This window comes from Lepidochelys olivacea (assembly GCF_965140295.1).
Source record: "Lepidochelys olivacea isolate rLepOli2 genome assembly, chromosome: 16".
Lineage (NCBI taxonomy): Eukaryota > Metazoa > Chordata > Testudines > Cheloniidae > Lepidochelys > Lepidochelys olivacea.
In genome coordinates, this window is record NC_140426.1 from 3,000,444 (window position 1) to 3,019,828 (window position 19,385).

The window sequence follows — 19,385 nt, forward strand, 5'->3', positions numbered from 1 at the left end:
GTGCTAGGCAGAGACGGACTCCACTTAACGAACAGAGGGAAGAGCATCTTCGCGAGTAGGCTGGCTAACCTAGTGAGGAGGGCTTTAAACTAGGTTCACCGGGGGAAGAAGACCAAAGCCCTGAGGTAAGTGGGGAAGTGGGATACCGGGAGGAAGCACGAGCAGGAGCGTATGAGAGGGGAGGGCTCCTGCCTCATACTGAGAACGAGGGGCGATCAGCGGGTTATCTCAAGTGCCTATATACAAATCCACAAAGCCTGGGAAACAAGCAGGGAGAACTGGAGGTCCTGGCAAAGTCAGGGAATAATGATGTGATTGGAATAACAGAGACTTGGTGGGATAACTTGCATTACTGGAGTACTGTCATGGATGGGTATAAACTGTTCAGGAAGGACAGGCAGGGCAGAAAAGGTGGGGGAGTTGCACTGTATGTAAGGGAGCAGTATGACTGCTCAGAGCTCAAGTATGAAACTGCAGAAAAACATGAGAGTCTCTGGATTAAGTTTAGAAGTGTGAGCAACAAGGGTGATGTCGTGGTGGGAGTCTGCTGTAGACCACCGGACCGGGGGATGAAGTGGACGAGGCTTTCTTCTGGCAACTCGCAGAAGCTACTAGATCGCAGGCCCTGGTTCTCATGGGCGACTTCAATCACCCTGATATCTGCTGGGAGAGCAATACAGCGGTGCACAGACAATCCAGTAAGTTTTTGGAAAGCATAGGGGACAATTTCCTGGGGCCAGTGCTGGAGGAACCAACTAGGGGCAGAGCTCTTCTTGACCTGCTGGTCACAAACGGGGAAGAATTAGTAGGGGAAGCAAAAGTGGATGGGAACCTGGGAGGCAGTGACCATGAGATGGTCGAGTTCAGGATCCTGACACAAGGAAGAAAGGAAAGCAGCAGAATATGGACCCTGGACTTCAGAAAAGCAGACTGACTCCCTCAGGGAACTGATGGGCAAGATCCCCTGGGAGAATAACATGAGGGAAAAAGAGTCCAGGAGAGCTGGCTGTATTTTAAAGAATCCTTATTGAGGTTATAGGGACAAACCATCCCGATGTGTAGAAAGAATAGTAAATACGGCAGGTGACCAGCTTGGCTTAACAGTGAAATCCTTGCTGATCTTAAACACCAAAAAAAAAGGCTTACAAGAAGTGGAAGATTGGACAAATGACCAGGGCAGAGTATAAAAATATTGCTTGGGGATGTAGGAGTGAAATCAGGAAGGCTAAATCACACCTGGAGTTGCAGCTAGCGAGGGATGTTAAGAGTAAGAAGAAGGGTTTCTTCAGGTATGTTGACAACAAGAAGAAAGCCAAGAAAAGTGTGGGCCCCTTACTGAATGAGGAAGCCAACCTAGTGACAGAGGATGTGGAAAAAGCTAATGTACTCAATGCTTTTTTTGCCTCTGTCTTCACAAACAAGGTCAGCTCCCAGACTACTGCACTGGGCAGCACAGCATGGGGAGGAGGTGACCAGCCCTCTGTGAAGGAAGAAGTGGTTCGGGACTATTTAGAAAAACTGGACGTGCACAAGTCCATGAGGCTGGATGCGTTGCATCCGAGAGTGCTAAAGGAATTGGCGGATGTGATTGCAGAGCCATTGGCCATTATCTTTGAAAACTCATGGCTATCGGGGGAAGTCCCGGACGACTGGAAAAAGGCTACTGTAGTGCCCATCTTTAATAAAGGGAAGGAGGAGGATCCTGGCAACTACAGGCCAGTCAGCCTCATCTCAGTCCGTGGAAAAATCATGGAGCATGTCCTCAAGGACTCAATTCTGAAGCACTTAGAGGAGAGGAAAGTGATCAGGAACAGTCAGCATGGATTCACCAAGGGCAAGTCATGCCTGACTAATCTAATTGCCTTCTATGATGAGATAACGGGTTCTGTGGATGAAGGAAAAGCAGTGGACGTGTTATTCCTCGACTTTAGCAAAGCTTTTGACACGATCTCCCACAGTATTCTTGTCAGCAAGTTAAAGTAGTATGGGCTGGATGGATGCACTACAAGGTGGGTAGAAAGTTGGCTAGATTGTCGAGCTCAATGGGTAGTGATCAATGGCTCTATGTCTAGTTGGCAGCCGGTATCAAGTGGAGTGCCCCAAGGGTCGGTCCTTGGGGCGGTTTTGTTCAATATGTTCATTAATGATCTGAAGGATGGTGTGGATTGCACCCTCAGCAAGTTTGTGGATGACACTAAATTGGGAGGAGTGTTAGATACGCTGGAGGGTAGGGATAGGATACAGAGAGACCTAGACAAATGGGAGGATTGGGCCAAAAGAAATCTGATGAGGTTCAACAAGGACAAGTGCCGAGTCCTGCACTTAGGACAGAAGAATCCCATGCACTGCTACAGACTAGTGACCAAATGGCTAGGCAGCAGTTCTGCAGAGAAGGACCTAGGGGTGACAGTGGATGAGAAGCTGGATATGAGTCAACATTGTGCCCTTGTTGCCAAGAAGGCCAATGGCATTTTGGGCTGTATAAGTAGGGGCATAGCCAGCAGATCGAGGGACATGATCGTTCCCCTCTATTCGACACTGGTGAGTCCTCATATGGAGTACTGTGTCCAGTTTTGAGCCCCACACTACAAGAAGGATGTGGAGAAATTGGAGAGATCCAGCAAAGGGCAACAAAAATGATTAGGGGACTGGAACACATGACTTCTGAGCAGAGGCTGAGGGAACTGGGGTTGTTTAGTCTGCAGAAGAGAAGAATGAGAGGGGATTTGATAGCTGCTTTTAACTACCTGAAAGGTGGATCCAAAGAGGATAGATCTAGACTATTCTCAGTGATAGCAGATGACAGGAGAAGGAGTAATGGTCTCAAGTTGCAGTGTGGGAGATTTAGGTTGGATATTAGGAAAATCTTTTTCACTAGGAGGGTGGTGAAACACTGGAATGCGTTACCTAGGGAGGTGGTGGAATCCCCTTCCTTTGAAGTTTTTAAGGTCAGGCTTGACAAAGCCCTGGCTGGGATGATTTTAGTTGGGATTGGTCCTGCTCTGGGCAGGGGGTTGGACTGGATGGCCTCCAGAGGTCCCTTCCAACTATAAAAAGAAAAGGAGTACTTGTGGTACCTTGGAGACTAACCAATTTATTTGAGCATAAGCTTTCGTGAGCTACAGCTCACTTCATTGGATGCATACTGTGGAAACTGCAGAAGACATTATATATACAGAGACCATGAAACAATACCTCCTCTGAAACCTTCCAACTATGTTATTCTATGATTCTATGTCGGTGAAACGTCCCTTGTGATCCACCAGTGCTTGCAGCATCATTGAGAAGTACCCCTTGCAGTTCACATTCTGGTTGGCAAGGTGGTCTGGTGCTAAGATAGGGATATTCGTTCTTTCGCCCCACCACAGTTAAGGAACCCCATTGCAGCAAAGCTGTCCGGTATGACCTGCACATTTCCCAGAGTCCCTACCCTTGATAGGAGCAACTCAGGGGTTGCGTTGGCTACTTGGATCACAGCAGCCCCCACAGTAGACTTGCCCGCTCCAAATTGATTCCCGACTGACTGGTAGCAGTCAGGCGTTGCAAGCTTCCACAGGGCTATTGCCACTCGCCTCTCAACTGTCAGGGCAGCTCTCAGCTTGGTATTCCTCCTCTTCAGGGTTAGGGAAAGCAACTCACAGAGTTCCAGGAAAGTGGCCTTATGCATGTGAAAGTTTCGCAGCCACTGTGAATCGTCCCATACCCGCAACACTGTGCGGTCCCACCAGTCTGTGTTTGTTTGCCTGGCCCAGAATTGACGTTCCACTGGATCAACCAGCCCCACTGCCGCCATGATGTCTCAATTGCCACAGGCCATGCTTTCAGGAACATCTGTGTCCATGTTCTCCTCAAAATCCTCTTCATGCTGGCGTCTCTTAGCCCAGTTCTGCATATACTCCAGAATAATGTGTGAGGTGTTTACAATGCTCACAACAGCAGCGGTAACAGTGAGCTGAGTGGGCTCCATGCTTGCCGTGGTATGGCGCCTGCATGGGGTAACCCAGGAAAAAAGGTGCAAAACGATTGTCTGCCGTTGCTTTCACAGGGGGGAGGGGCAACTGATGACATGTACCCGAAATCATCTGTGACAATGTTTTTGCCCCACCAGGCATTGGGAGCTTAACCCAGAATTCCAATGAGCAGCAGAGACTGCGGGAACTGTAGCTAACCAGAGTGCACCGCTCTGTAAGTCAATGCTAGCGACCGTAGTGAGGAGGCACTCCGCTGACTTAATGCGCTTAGTGGGGACATACGCAATCGACTTTATAAAATTGATTTCTAAAAATTGATTTCTATTAAATCTACCTAATTTCGTAGTGTAGACATACCCTAAAATAAAAGGGCCTTACTGCCTGAGCTCAAGGAAGCAACAGGGTCAGGAGGTTTTGTTCTATCCTTGAGCCTCTCATGGACTCACTCTGTGGCTGTGGGTGGGCAAGCCACTTCATCTCTCTGTGCTGCTGTTTTCTCAGCTGTATAATTCTGACCTGCCTTGCAGAGGGACGTGTGGGAGTCCGTGAATGGTTGTCTGCCATCAGTCATTGGACAAAATAACATAACTCTTGCAGCCCTTCCATTTCTAGTGGAGGAGAGTCCTTTCCCAGAAGTGTGCCTCCATTTTGGATTATTGCAACATCCAAACCCGGAAAGTCTGTTTTTTGAGTTAATGCTTTTTTTAAAAGTTAAAATAAAGCTAAATATAAAGCTACTAGAACTTTTTCCAGAAGAGAAAGGTGAGCCTGTGAGGGGACATACAGGGACTGGTGCACTTTTCCAGACTCCAGTTGAACCCTTATGAAGATTCTGAAAGTTTGGTTAATTAGTTTTAATTTTCTGTTGGGTTCTAGCTCTTTTGGGCTCCAACTGGGACTGGAGCTTCCAAAATGTCATGCAAGACTTATTGTGGGGGTACGTATGTCCTGACTGGGGGTATGAAATGCCATAGATCTCATGACAGAGCCCTGGATGAACAGCCATATGTTTTGGGTGCTTTTCCAGCCTTCAAAATTATGTCCACTAGTAGTTTTATAATTGTAATAATAATGTTTACTTAAAAGCTCCTTCATGTAGCTTTGTAAATTTACATGGTATTTTACAAACACATACACGCACATTCTCTGCCCTGGAAAATTTGCAATATTAGCAAGATAAGGCAAATAAAAGGGGAATAAGCAATGACTTCCCTATATGGCAAGCTGGAGTGTAAAGCTACAGCGCACTAGCTTGTCATAAGAATGGCCATGGTGGGTCAGACCAAAGATCTGTCATCTGCTACCACTGAGAACAGTCTAGATCCATCCTCTTTGGAACCTCCTTTCAGGTAGTTGAAAGCAGCTATCAGATCCCCCCCCCATTCTTCTCTTCCGCAGACTAAACAATCCCAGTTCCCTCAGCCTCCCTTCATAAATCATGTGCTCCAGCTCCCTAATCATTTTTGTTGCCCTCCGTTGGACTCTTTCCAATTTTCCACATCCTTCTTGTAGTGTGGGGTCCAAAACTGGACACACTACTCCAGATGAGGCCTCACCAGTGTTGAATAGAGGGGAATGAACACGTCTCTCGATCTGCTGGCAATGCCCCTACGTATACATCCCAAAATGCCATTGGCCGCCTCGGCAAGAAGGGCACACTGTTGACGCTCATCCAGCTTCTCATCCACTGTAATCCCTAGGTCCTTTTCTGTAGAACTGCTGCCTGGCTATTCGGTCCCCAGTCTGTAGCAGTCCATGGGATTCTTCCGTCCTAAGTGCAGGACTCTGCACTTGTCCTTGTTGAACCTCATCAGATTTCTTTTGACCCAATCCTCTAATTTGTCGAGGTGCTTCTTTATCCTATCCCTACCCTCCAGCGTATCTAACACTCCTCCCAGTTTAGTGTCATCTGCAAACTTGCTGAGGGTGCAATCCACACCATCCTCCAGATCATTATTGAACAAAATTGGCCCTAGGACCGACCCTTGGGGCACTCCGCTTGATACCGACTGCCAACTAGACATGGAACCATTGATCACTACCCATTGAGCCCAACGATCTAGCCAGCTTTCTGTCCATCTTATAATCCATTCATCCATTGGTATTCTTTCTGCAATTCATGATGGTTTGTTTCTGCGCCCTCAATAAGGCTTCTTTAAAATACAGCCGGCTCTCCTTGCTCCATCATAGAATGTCAGGATTGGAAGGTCATCTCATCCAACCCCCTGCTCAAAGCTGGACCAATCTTCAGTTTTGCCCCCGACCCCAAAATGGCCCCCTCAAGGATTGAACTCTCAACCCTGGGTTTAGCAGGCCAATCTCAAGCCACAGTGCTATCCCTCCCCCGAGTTATCCTCCCTCATATTTGCTTCCCAGAGGATCCTGCCCATCAGTTCCCTGAGGGAGTCTAAGGCTGCTTTTCTGAAGTCCAGGGTCTGTATTTTGCTGCTCTCCTTTCTTCCTTTTGTGAGGATCCTGAACTCAACCATCTCATGGTCACTGCTGTCTAGGTTGCCACCCACTTCTACTTCCTCTACCAATTCTTCCCTGTTTGTAAGCAGCAGGTCAAGAGGAGCACGGCCCCTAGTCGCTTGCTCCAGCACTTGTACAAGAAAGTTGTTCCAATGCTCTCCAAAAACTTGCTGGATTGTCTGTGCATTGCCGTATTACTCTCCCAGCAGATGTCAGGGTGATTGAAGTCCCTCATTAGTACCAGGGCTTGTGATCTGGAAACCTCAGTTAGTTGTCTGAAGAAAGCCTCGTGTACCTCATCCTTCTGATTCGGTGGTCTATAGCAGACGCCCACCATGACATCACCCTTGTTGCTCTCACCTCTAAACTTAACCCAAAGACTCTCAACAGGCTTTTCTCCTGTTTCAAACTGGAGCTCTGAGCAATCATAGTGCTCTCTTACATACAGTGCAACTCCTCCACCTTTCCTCCTGTACCTGTCCTTCCTGAACAGTTTATACCCATCCATAACAGTTCTCTAGTCATGTGAACTGCCCCACCAAGTTTCTGTTATTCCAATCATGTCATAGTTCCTCGATTGTGCCAGGACTTCCAATTCTTCCTGCTTGTTTCCCAGGCTTCTTGCATTCGTATACATGCACATAACATAGCTAGCCGATTGCCCTACTTTCTCAGTATGAATCAGGAGGCTTCCCGTCTTGTACTTTCTTCACACGAGTCATGATTTTATAACCCTCTATCATATCCCCCCTTAGTTGTCTCTTTTCCAAGCTGAAAAGTGCGAGTCTTATTAATCTCTCCTCATATGGCAGCTGTTCCATACCCCTAGTAATTTTTTTTTGCCATTTTCTGAACCTTTTCCAATTCCAATATCTTTTTTGAGATGGGGCGACCACATCTGCACACAGTATTCAAAATGTGGGCATACCATAGATTTATATAGCAGCAGTATGACATTTTCTGTCTCATTATCTATCCCTTTCTTAATGATAAGAAATGATCATCCTGGCTGGGATGATTTAACTGGGAATTGGTCCTGCTTCGAGCAGGGGGTTGGACTTTTATTCTATGATTCCCAACATTCTGTTCACTTTTTTGACTGCTGCTGCACATTGAGTGGATGTTTTCAGAGAACTATCCACAATGACTCCAAGATCTTTCTTGAGTGGTAACAGCTAATTTAGACCTCATCATTTTATATGTGTAGTTGGGATTATGTTTTCCAATGTGCATTACTTTGCATTTATCAATATTGAATTTCATCTGCCATTTTGTTGACTAGTCACCCTGTGCACCAAATAGCCATATAGGAAAGCCTGGAGTTAGTTTTTGTAGAGACTAAGTTTGAGATGGCACAGAGCCATCCAAGACAGGACAAAAAGTGAGAATTTGGGGCTAAAAGGGTTCTTGTATCCTGCATATAAGGGTAGCGGTTGGAAGAGTGGGAGCAGCTGAAGTCTCAGAATGCTGAGTAACACCAGTAGATAAGGAAAGAAGAGAGTTTGATGAAGCATTAAACATGATGTGGAATGAATGAGATCTCCCAATTCTCCGTTCACCTACTAACCAAAGTCCCAGAAACCAGGAGAGAACAGAAAAAGAGAAATGTGATCAGCAGACAGATCAAAAGATTAGGGGATAGAGAGGTGACCCTTGGATTTAGCTTGGTGGTCCCTTGTGCTCTTGATTAGGATGGCTGTGGTGGGGTGGAGAGGGTGGAAGCCAGACTGGAGAGGGTAATCCCAGCAGAAAGAATAGAAAGGATACTCCAGGATTTTGAAGATGGAAGAGAAGAGAGCATTACCACTCCAAATGGGAGAAACGAAAAATCCCACCACTCCACTTAATGAAAAGTTTATTGAAATCCATTTCAGAAATGTTTTATCGCATTCCAGGTCCACTTGGGAGGCCTCAACTACTTGTGTTTTGCTGTCACATTTGTAACCACAACAAATACTTCCCGTCAACAGTGCTTCAGGGAACCTGCAATTACTCTGCAGGTGACAGAACAATATGGAGAGAAACTCTTATCCCCAACTAGAACAAACAGTTCCCATTTGTAAAAAAAAAAAAAGAGGAGGGGGGGAATGAGGTGCTCACTGCTGAATCTGTCCTGAAAGGCAGTCCCTAAAGAGTTCCCTGTATGTAATTATAATAAACTGATTGAAGTTACAGTTTAAACAGTGTTCTCAGTGCTGTTGATTACATTACAATGTGCTTGAGAGAACTGACAAGTCTGAGAACATTTTCCTCTGTTCTTCCTTTGAAGCAGCTTTTAGTACGTTCTGGCCAGTTACACAGTACAGCCTGCTTTTGAGGTTTTCGAAAACCAAGCTCCTCTCATCATGCTGATTAGTGTTTAAAAAGGAAAATTGGACCCAGGATAAATGGAAGGCTGGAAATGTCACAGTTATTCTTCTCTTAAGTGCCCTGCTGGATTTAGTGTCCTCTGCTCCTTTTTGTATTGTAATCTTTAGAGTATGATTTTCTCAGAGGTCCTTAAACTCTGTTCTGAAAGAACACGTCTACACAGTATTTTAAAAAAAAAAAAGACATGTGCTAGTGAGTCTCGGAGCCAAGGTCAACTGACTTTGGTTTGCAGGCCTGACGCTGTGGGGTTAAAAATACTGTATAGATGTTCAGGCTTGGGCTGGAACCTGGGCTCTGATTCCCGGTGGGGAGGGAGAGTCTCTAGGCACGTCTACACTGCAATTAGACACCCACGGCTAGCCCATACCAGCTCACTGGGCTCGGGCTAAGGGGCTGCTTAATTGCGGAGTAGATATTCAGGCTTGGCTGCAGCCTGAGCTCTGAGACCCTCCCACCTTGAAGGGTCCTAGAGCCCAGGCTCCAGCAACGCGTGAGCGTCTACACTGTCATTTTCAGAGTGAGCCCAACCAGCTCAGTTGAAGTTCAGAATCGAACATCTGAAGGCGATCTGTAACCCAATCCTTGGTCTTTTGAATTACTACTATGTAACGTTTTATAAAGTTAATTATAAATCTTTATTGAAGAGAATTATTTTTATCCAGCAACTAATTTCCCCACCCATTTGCTTTAGGATCTGGTGGAAAATACAGTTGGTAAACAGTACAGGGACCTGTATCTTTAAAAAGCGAAGAGTGTAATTTTACTTTTTTCTAAAACAGTTTGCGTGGGAGTAGATGAAAAGCAGAATAATCTCGTTAGGTAGGAGCAGACTTTTAGAGGCTGGCTTTAAAGTGATGTATAAAAGGAAGGAACACTGAGCCCTTTTTGATTTATGTAAAAAGCCCTAAAAGGCTATGTGTGGTGTCCTTGAAATTCTTTTTAAGAAGCCATGCAATTCCAGGGCACAGACTGAGTAGATATTCAGAATTATAGACTGCACTCAAAACTGTCCATAGTCTTTTTACTTATTATAATATCATTCAGTACAACACCAGAGGTACAAACTGACTGGTCAACCACACACCTCATTTGGAACCGGAAGTACACAGTCAGGCAGGGGAAACACACACACACACACAAAAAGCAAATACTGTACAGAACAGTACTGTGTTAAACGTAAACTACCAGGAAAAAAAAAAGGGTGGGAGGAGTTGAAACAAAACAAAAGAACAACCCTAAAGTTTGGTCAGAGTTACAAACATTTCAGAGTTGTGAACAACGTCCATTCCCGAGGTGTCCGTAACTCTGAGGTTCTGCTGTACAACATCAGTATAATCCAGAGATACAGTTCATTTGATCTTGCTGTCCAAGTCCTGTGCTTTTCTTCGTCCAGGCTTCCTCTGTACTGATTTTACTAAGAATCCGTCAACTTTCTTTTCTAGAGAGGTGATAGCAGTGCAGAAAGTAACTTGTCTAGTGTTTTTATTCATCATTCCTTGGGCAGAAAGTTCCTCTGAGTCAGTGTCAGTGGGTGCACCTGACTGCATAGTGCTGTGGGAGGCCCTGGGTTGATTACCACTGACAGTACTACTTGTATGGAGCATGGATGGCATCTCCACATTCAGTGTCCTGCAGATTTTATGTAGTTGCTTTGTATTGCACAATGGAAGAAAATGTAAGCCCTTATGATGATTGAGTAAGCAAGAACTCCAGTTTGTTCTTGCATCAGCTTCCTGCTCAGGCTCCATCCCATAAAAGATTCTCCCCATTCCTCCATTTTTTTTCTGCTAGTTTTTTTTTAATCTTGGAAATAGCTAAATCAGGTCTTCATTTTCCTGGATTTTTAGGAGGACTCTACAGAGGACTGACATGCGCTTTCTCAGCACTCAGGGAAGTGGGGGAGCAGGGGCACTGAATCTTTTGCAATGAAAGCTTTTCTCCCAAGGGTTTAGCAAGAGTTTGAGTTGAACAGACATTAAGAAGAAAAACCCAAACAAAAAACAATCTAAAAATCTGTAGCCGCATTTCCTGTCTTGTGATGTCATTCTGCTGGTTCTCCAGTCCTCTAGCAAAAACAGGGAGGTCTAGACCTGATGTTTCTCATGTGAAAAACTGGGGTTTTTAAAAATAATGTTTCACACCTTCCTTTTATTGAAGATAAAAAGCATAAAAGGGAACAATCCTACAATTAAAAATATAAGCCTAGCTTCAGAATTTCTCCCCTCCTTTAAGATCTGCAGGCAGGTCTCTGTCTTCCCTATCTATTACACCTTGGTTCCAGAAGGGTAAAAGTTCTCCACACATCTTGAAGGTCTTTTGGTCACTATTGCTTTCCCATCCACTGCCCCTGTAGCTCTTAGGATCTAGCCACATCTGGAAGAGTGGAAGTAGCAGATTAGTCTGTTTCTGCAGACTGTGCGAATCCATAGATTGCCATGGCAGCAAATATGCTAAGTGGAGGTTGTGACCTTAAGCTCCCTGAATTCACACCCTAGACTTTATTGTAGTAATATTTGCGCAAAATATGCCTTGTGAGGTATCATTTAAAAACTAACAACACACTGTTTGTTAAAATTCTTGTGTAATGTATGTATGAATAGTGTATTGAGTTATGAACACAAGCTGAAATTATGACTAAAATGTATTTGCAAGACAAGTCTGAGGAGGGGTAAACCTGTTTTTCAAAGACATAGGACAAGCAGATGCCTCTAGCCAGGTGTCATCAAAGTTGATTGGCCATCACCGTTAAGTGGCCATTCTTTTGCAAAGAAGGGGGCAGGAAGAGATTGATTTGCATTTTAGCAAACAACAAAATGGAACCTCTTTCACCCTCTTTTCCCTTGGTCCAAGGCTCCTTTTTCACAGCTGGAATGAACTTTATCCCAGGGTAACCCTCAGGAAAATACATTTCATCTCTCTCTTTCTCCTAAGAAAAGGAACCAACCCTTTGATTCTTGGGGGAGATTCTAATCTGGGAATTTAGTTAGCTATATTGGAATTGTGGTAAGGTTTTACCTTGAACCAAGTCTAGCTTGTTAAGTTTTAGCTACTAGGAAACGTTTTATCTTTATTTTTCTTACAACCATTTTTGACTTTAATGCCTTATACCTGTACTCACTTGAAACCTATTTCTTTGTAGTTAAAGAAACTTGTTTTATTTTTAATCTAAACAAATTCAGTGTTGTTTAAACCAAACTGTTTGCTACTTTAACTGGAGTTACCAAACCTTTGAACATTGACCCTTTACAGACCTTTAATATCTAAACTTCCCAGGAGAGAGCTGGATGGTGCAGAACACACACTTCTTGGGAAAACTGAGGACTTGGAGTGTATTGGTTGGTGTCACCCTGCAGGGTGTCACCCTGTAATTAAGACTGGAAGCCAGAGTGGGCTGGAGTGTTGCTGACAGGCTGCTGGGGTCAGAGTTGTTGGACCAGGGCTGCAGCTACATACAGACACTCGGAGTGACCTGCGTTCTGGCAGGCTGTTTGTGAGTGGCCCAAGTTGGGAGCTACAATAGCAAAGCATTGTGCGGCACGCAGGTTTGCAGTGCAGGTGGTAACAAAATCTCTCACTGATCAGGAATGCACCCCAGAATGTTACAGAGGGCAGCATAGATTAATAGACCTGCCAAAAGGCCTTTTCTCAACCTCTTTGGAGAGCTGGAGTATCAATTTGACCTTAATTCTGAAACCTGGCTTTCTCCGTAGCATTACAGAATCAGTAAACCCAGCAGATTCATCTACTTGATGGTGAACTACACTGTGGGGATTTCTCATTTCTCCTACCCCCTTCCTAGGCAAATGAAGTTGACCCTGTGAATGCTGTTGGCCATGCTGACCTCTTACATCCCCGACTGGCCAATCCATGGAGTATAGGAGCACATCTTTCTCTTGTGGCCAGAGAATTAGGATGGTGTGTGTCAAAGGAAAAAGTGGTGTAATGTCATTAGGACGAATTGAGGCAGGTGGACAGTGGTACAAGAGGGAACAAATAGTATACTCATTTCTCTAATGCTTTTTTAATAGGGTCACCCTGCTCCATATAAAACAGTTTCAGCCCGAGCAGGAACACCATCCACTATATTGCGACTTCCAGCCAGTGTTTTTCAGGATGTTTTCCAGAAGTACCCTGAAACTCTTGTCAGAATGGTACAGGTAAGACTGATACGTAGTTTGTTTTTATTAAATGTAGTATCCATCTTTCCTTTAAAAGTGTTTTCCCTATCCAGTCAGCTAGTCCATCCTTCTGCTGGTGCAGAATTGTTCTCCCTAGCATATTCTCAGGGTTTTGTCCAATATTTAAGTGTCCCAAGTGAGGGGGCTGCCACCACATATCTAAGGAGATTATCGCACCTTCTGATTGATCTTTACATTAGGCGGAGATGAGGGAAATATAAATGTGTCTCGTCTTAATTTAATCACATTATACCCTCCCTTGGACCAACGTACCGAAGTTTCCTTCCCCCTTGAGACCAGATTCTGCCTTCAGAAATATGGAGCTCCTGTTACTGTCCATGGGGGCTGCCTCTGCCCATCAAAGAGCAGAATTTGGCCCTAGATATTTACTGATCAGACATCTGCAAACTCTGAACTGCTGTAGCAGTGGGTACTTGAAATAAGTTCTAATCTTTGCTCTTGAATAATGCTAACCTTGAATAACCTCGAATAATGCTACCACTTAACTAATCTGTGTAATTGTGACACCTTTATTGGACTCTTAAGAATGATATGAGTAACTTTCCCCTGGAAAGAATGCCTTGAAATATGTGCTGGGCAAAGAACGGCAGAGGCAAATCTAATGGCAATTCGACATTGGTGAGGCCTCATCTGGACTGCTGCGTCCAGTTTTGGGCCCCACACTACAAGAAGGGTATGGAAAAATTGGAAAGCGTCCAGCGGAGGGCAACAAAAGTGATTAGGGGACTGGAACACATGAGCTATGAGGAGAGGCTGAGGGAACCGGGATTGTTTAGTCTGCGGAAGAGAAGAATGAGGGGGGATTTGATAGCTGCTTTCAACTACCTGAAAGGGGGTTCCAAAGAGGATGGCTCTAGACTGTTCTCGGTGGTAGTAGATGACAGAACAAGGAGTAATGGTCTCAAGTTGCAGTGTGGGAGGTTTAGGTTGGATATTAGGAAAAACGTTTTCACTAGGAGGGTGGTGAAGCACTGGAATGGGTTACCTAGGGAGGTGGTGGAATCTCCTTCCTTTGAGGTTTTTAAGGTCAGGCTTGACAAAGCCCTGGCTGGGATGATTTAGTTGGGGATTGGTCCTGCTTTGAGCAGGGAGTTGGACTAGATGACCTCCTGAAGTCCCTTCCTACCCTGATAGTCTATGAAGATAGCTTATTGGTGCCCCTCTGTAAGTTTCCAGTATCTCTAGTTCAAGACATAGCCTCTTTCCTTGGGACTGGTCATAAGTCATTCCCTCGCCAACCCCCAATACTCTGTCCTTTTTAAAAAATGGGGGCTTAGAATCTGAGCATCTGGGTGCTCAGCACTTCTGAAAATCAGTTTGCTTTTTTCATTGGTATAGACATAGATCAGCCTCTTGGTGTAATAAGCAACCTTATCCATATGCCAGACAAGATGCTGGGAGATAGGGAGAGGTGGGGAAGGAAAGAGGAGTCTAATTAAAGAGGAGAGTGACAAAGGGGAGATGCCAAATGAGAACTGGTTGCGTGTAGATTTTGGATCATATGCTCTTACGAAGGGTGTTTGACATCAAGATGTCATAATCAATATTATAAATATCATCATTACTTGTTGATTGTCAACAGTGTATAGGCCCTTTATAGTTCTTGCAAGAGCCTCCAAAATTTGGACTCCAGCCCCAACTTGCCCCTTGAGATTGTATTTTTATTAAAACAAAACAAAAACACCCCCTCCCCCCAAAACCAACCCAAGGCTCTGTCGCCCAGGGATTAGAGCACTGTTTTCTTAAATTAGGATGTTGAGTTCCAATCTTTCCAGGATCTTGGGAAAGTTGTCTTCCATGGAAATACTCTCCTTCTTTACTGTTGGAGGAAAAATGCCCACTTCCTCGTAACAAGGAAAAGCAGACTTCAGGCACCAGCCCTCTCTTCTTTTTGAGCCATTTGATGTTTATTGTTATCCTCTGTGTATAACGACCCCCACACGGTGTCTGTGGTTTCAGGTGCATATTTTTGTTGGGGAGGTTTGTTTTTTAGTGTCTGTCTTGGGTGTTGCACCTAGAGCTCAGGGGAAGCCAAGCAGGGAAAACTGAAATAAATGCATATATTTCAATTATTAAATGTTCTCAATGATTTCAGTAACCTTACCAGCGAGGCTGGTGTCTTGTGCGTGGAGCTGAAGTTTGGGTGTCAGCAGTCCTTTGGGTGGTGTCTCTGGCTCAGCTACCTATTGTGTTTCTTGGTGAGAGACCCAAGCTTTCATAGAATCATAGAATATCAGGGTTGAAAGGGACCTCAGGAGGTCATATAGTCCAACCCCCTGCTCAAAGCAGGACCAATCCCCAATTAAATCATCCCAGCCAGGGCTTTGTCAAACCTGACCTTAAAAACTTCTAAGGAAGGAGATTCCACCACCTCCCTAGGTAACCCATTCCAGAACAGAATGTTTAGCATAAGTAGTTAGCACAAATTGTAAGGGACTATTCAAGGTAGAGTGGTCTGTTAACACTTCTGCAGTCATAGGACAAAAAGAGTGGGTTAGTGGGTGTTGGTGTATTTGGTATTCACCTGCTCCCTGTGTTTGATCTTCTGCTCCTAGATCATCATGGTGAGGCTCCAGAGAGTGACATTCTTGGCTTTGCACAACTATCTTGGCCTGACCACTGAGCTCTTCAATTCCGTAAGTATAGAATGAAAGCAATATACTCTTGTATCGGGGGTAGCCATGTTAGTCTGTATCCACAAAAACAACAAGGAGTCCGGGGGCACCTTAAAGAGTATTTGGGCATAAGCTTTCATGGGTAAAAAACTCACAACTCTTATCACACTGTATGTATTTGGCTCGTCACACTGTATGTATCTGATTCTGACCCTGGCTGTTGGAGTGTGTCTTCTACTCCAGTAGCTCGCAAGCATAATCTCCATATAAAGCTAACATTAGTTTGTTTGCAAGAATATTAATACTATCGTGCTTGAGAGTGAAGCTCTCAAGATATAAAATCTGCTCAGTGCTGAAACCTCCTGAATAACATTTCATTTGGGCATTTTTATTATGGAGGTTGTCATGGCTGCCAGGCTAGCTGCTCCTCTGTCCCCTTTCTGGTCCCTCTGAGTGTACCCCCTCAGGTGTAGGGTCTTGTGCCTTTACCTATTGTCATGCTCTTCTCCACTGCTCCCAAAACCGTAAGCCAATGTGCAGGGCCCTAACAAATTCACTGTCCATTTTGGTCAATTTCACGGTCATAGGATTTTAAAAATAATAAATTTCATGATTTCAGATATTTCAATCTGAAATTTCACAGTGTTGTAACTGGTGGGGTCCTGAACCAAAGGGGGATTGTGGGGGGGTCACAAGGTTATTGTAGGGGGTTGTGGTATTGTCTCCCTTACTTCTGCGCTGCCTTCAGAGCTGGGCGCCTGGCCAGCAGCTGTCACTCTCTGGCCAACTTTCTGTTCTGAAAGCAGCACAGAAGTAAGGGTGGCAAAACAGCGATCCCCCTACAATAACCTTGCAACATTCCCCCTCCACAGCCCTGTTTTGATTCGTGACTCCCAGCTTGAGAAACGGTGGTCTCCCCTGAGAAAACTGTATAGTACAGGGAAAAAGTATACCAGATTTTACAGGGAAGACCAGATTTCATCATCCGTGACGGGTTTTTCATGGCTGTGAATTTGATAGGGCCCTACCAATGTGTTACCCCCCTGCCTCAGGGAGAAAGAGCTTTGCTGGACCTTCAGCTGAGTGTCAGCTCCCTGCTGCACCACTGTCTGCGTCCCCAGCAAATTCCTCAAGACTCTGTCTGTCTTAACCTGGTCTTGCAGGTAACATTCAGCGAGACCCAGTTCCCCAGACATGCCTCTCTGCAGTGTCCAGTCCCTCTCACTGGACACTCGCAGGAATTATGAAGCCTGCTGTCTCCAAAGTAACAGTGCACACACACACACCACCTTGTTGACTCACTGTGGGCACACTCTAACTTAATACACAGCACTGAGGTCATTTATAGTAAAACTAAGCATACGTTTATTAATAAAGAACAGAGATTTAAGTGATACTAAGCAAGAGAAAAAGACAGATATGGTTACAAACAAAATAAAAGGAAAAATGTGAACTGTTAAGCTTTTAGACATCAGAAAGCACAATCTGGTCTCAGGCAGTTTCTCACCTACAATCAGCTCTCCGCGACTTCAGCTCACATGGTTGAAGGATTCATCTCGTATGGATTCCAAGAGCACAGGCCTCTTTTGTTCAATTTAAGTTATGATTAGCGAAGAGGTTCTCTCCCCTTCTTTTTATAGTCCAGTAAACCTTTGAGGTGTATTCTTCTGAAGGGTATCCCCAGATAAAGTTTTTTTCCTCAACTACTTGTGCCCCAAGAAGCTGACACCATCCTGTCTTCCTTGCCCTCCTCTTAGTTCGCTTTTCCTGTGGACTCAGATGCAAATGAACTTGCACTGTCTCTGGTATCACCTTGCACAATTTACAGTGGAGAAACAGGCAAAACAACATTCCCTTGTCTAGGATAAACTTGTTTATCAGCTGCTTCCACAGCATATTTTAAGAACAGCTTACCGCCGTACATACATAACTCTTTATACGCAACCTGTGCATACATCACACAATGATATCCATGACCAGTGTGTCATCAGTTTTTGTATGATACCTTGCAAGATGCTGTCTGGCTAAATATTCTGACAACAGCATGTTGCGTTTGCCTTTTGCTAGCTGGCACAAAGTGGCTCTTAGGATCACACCTGTAATGGGGGGTGTATCAGGGTTCCCTCCCCACTCTGATCTCTGGGGTACAGATGTGGGGACCTACATGAAAGACCCCCTAAGCTTATTTCTACCAGCTTAGGTTAAAAACTTCCCCTAGGCACAAATTCCTTTCCTTGTCCTTGGACGGTATTGCTGCCACCACCAAGTGATTTAAACAAACATTCAGGGAAAGACCACTTGGAGCCCTATTCCCCCCCACCAAAATATCCCCCCAAGCCCCTTTCCTGGGGAGGCTTGAGAATAATATACCAACCAAATAGGTTAACAAGGTGAGTACAGACCAGACTCTTAGGTATTTAGGACACTAAAAACCAATCAGGTTCTTAAAAGAAGAACTTTATTATAAAGAAAAAAAGTAAAAGAAGCACCTCTGTAAAATCAGGATGGAAGGTAATTTTATAGGGTAATGAAAAGATTTAAAACACAGAAGATCCCCCTCTAGGCTCAATTTCAAAGTTACAAAAAGCAGGAATAAAGCATAGGGAAAATTCACATGCTAAAACAAAAGATAATCTAATGCATTTCCTTGCTATTACTTCCAATTTCTGTAATTTTAGATGTATCATTTCAGTAGGAGTTGGATTACCTGCTTTGTCTCTCTCTTTGTCTCCAGAGGGAACACGCAGAGAGCACTAACAAAACCTCCTCCTCTCTTCCCCCCCCCCACTCAATTTGAAAGTATCTTCTTTCCCCATTGGTCCCTCTAGTCAGGTGCCAACTATGTTAATTGAACTGATTCACTTACGTGTAACGCGTTATTCTGTACCTCTGGCCAAGAGGGATTTTATATTACTGCATACGTAAAGGTTGTTTCCCTTCCCTTTGTATTTATAACACCCCCCTCAAATCACAGATGGTGCTGGACAGCCTATTCCACATTGGCTCTGATTTCTTCCTGGAGCTCTAGGAGAAAACAGAGTTATTAAGACATATGCACCTTTAGATATCATTAGTTTTTATATAATCAGTAGTATATTTCCCACGTTTTATAGGCGATTTTAACCAGTTGATTCTGGGAAACTTTCACGGGAGAGTGCATCAGCCACTTTGTTAGAAGCTCCTGAAATGTGTTGTATTTCAAAATCAAAATCTTGGAGAGCTAAACTCCACCGAAGAAGTTTTTTGTTATTTTCGTTGATGGTATGAAGTCACTTCAGCGCAACATGGTCTGTTTGCAGGTGGAAACACCATCCCCAAACACATGGGCGTAGTTTTTCCAGAGTGTACACAATGGTGTAACATTCCTCCTTCTTTGAGAGATGTCCCTGTGGGTGCTCCACTTCAGGTCCAGGTGCGTTCCAGCGCCTTCGATTGGAGATTTCTCCAGCAGCACCCCTACAGGGTGTGCACGCTCCGTGCCTGCCTCTCGAGCTGTCAGTGTTTGAATAGCGCATGCACAGCCCAGGCTTCTCAATCCCTTCTCTACCTTCCCCAGCTAGAGACCGCGTTCAGTAGTGCTCTTCGAGACTAGCTCATTAGCTTGTTTCTCAGTTTAGTTAGATCGTTTCAGTCATTAGAATTACTACTTAGATAAAAAGAAAAGGAGGACTTGTGGCACCTTAGAGACTAACCAATTTATTTGAGCATAAGCTTTCTTGAGCTACAGCTCACTTCATCGGATGCATACTGTGGAAAGT

The 19,385-nt window shown here is 44.6% G+C and overlaps 1 protein-coding gene across 2 annotated transcripts in view; it reads left to right on the forward strand.

The window, feature by feature from the left end:
* Positions 1–19,385, forward strand: part of PNPLA7 (patatin like domain 7, lysophospholipase) — a 432,325-nt gene that overhangs the window by 73,023 nt on the left and 339,917 nt on the right. For both annotated transcript variants that reach the window (XM_084650336.1, XM_084650337.1), the window contains exons 10-11: positions 12,842–12,970; positions 15,568–15,648. In XM_084650336.1, the coding sequence (XP_084506462.1) occupies positions 12,842–12,970; positions 15,568–15,648 (210 nt within the window). The remainder of the gene's footprint in view (positions 1–12,841; positions 12,971–15,567; positions 15,649–19,385) is intronic.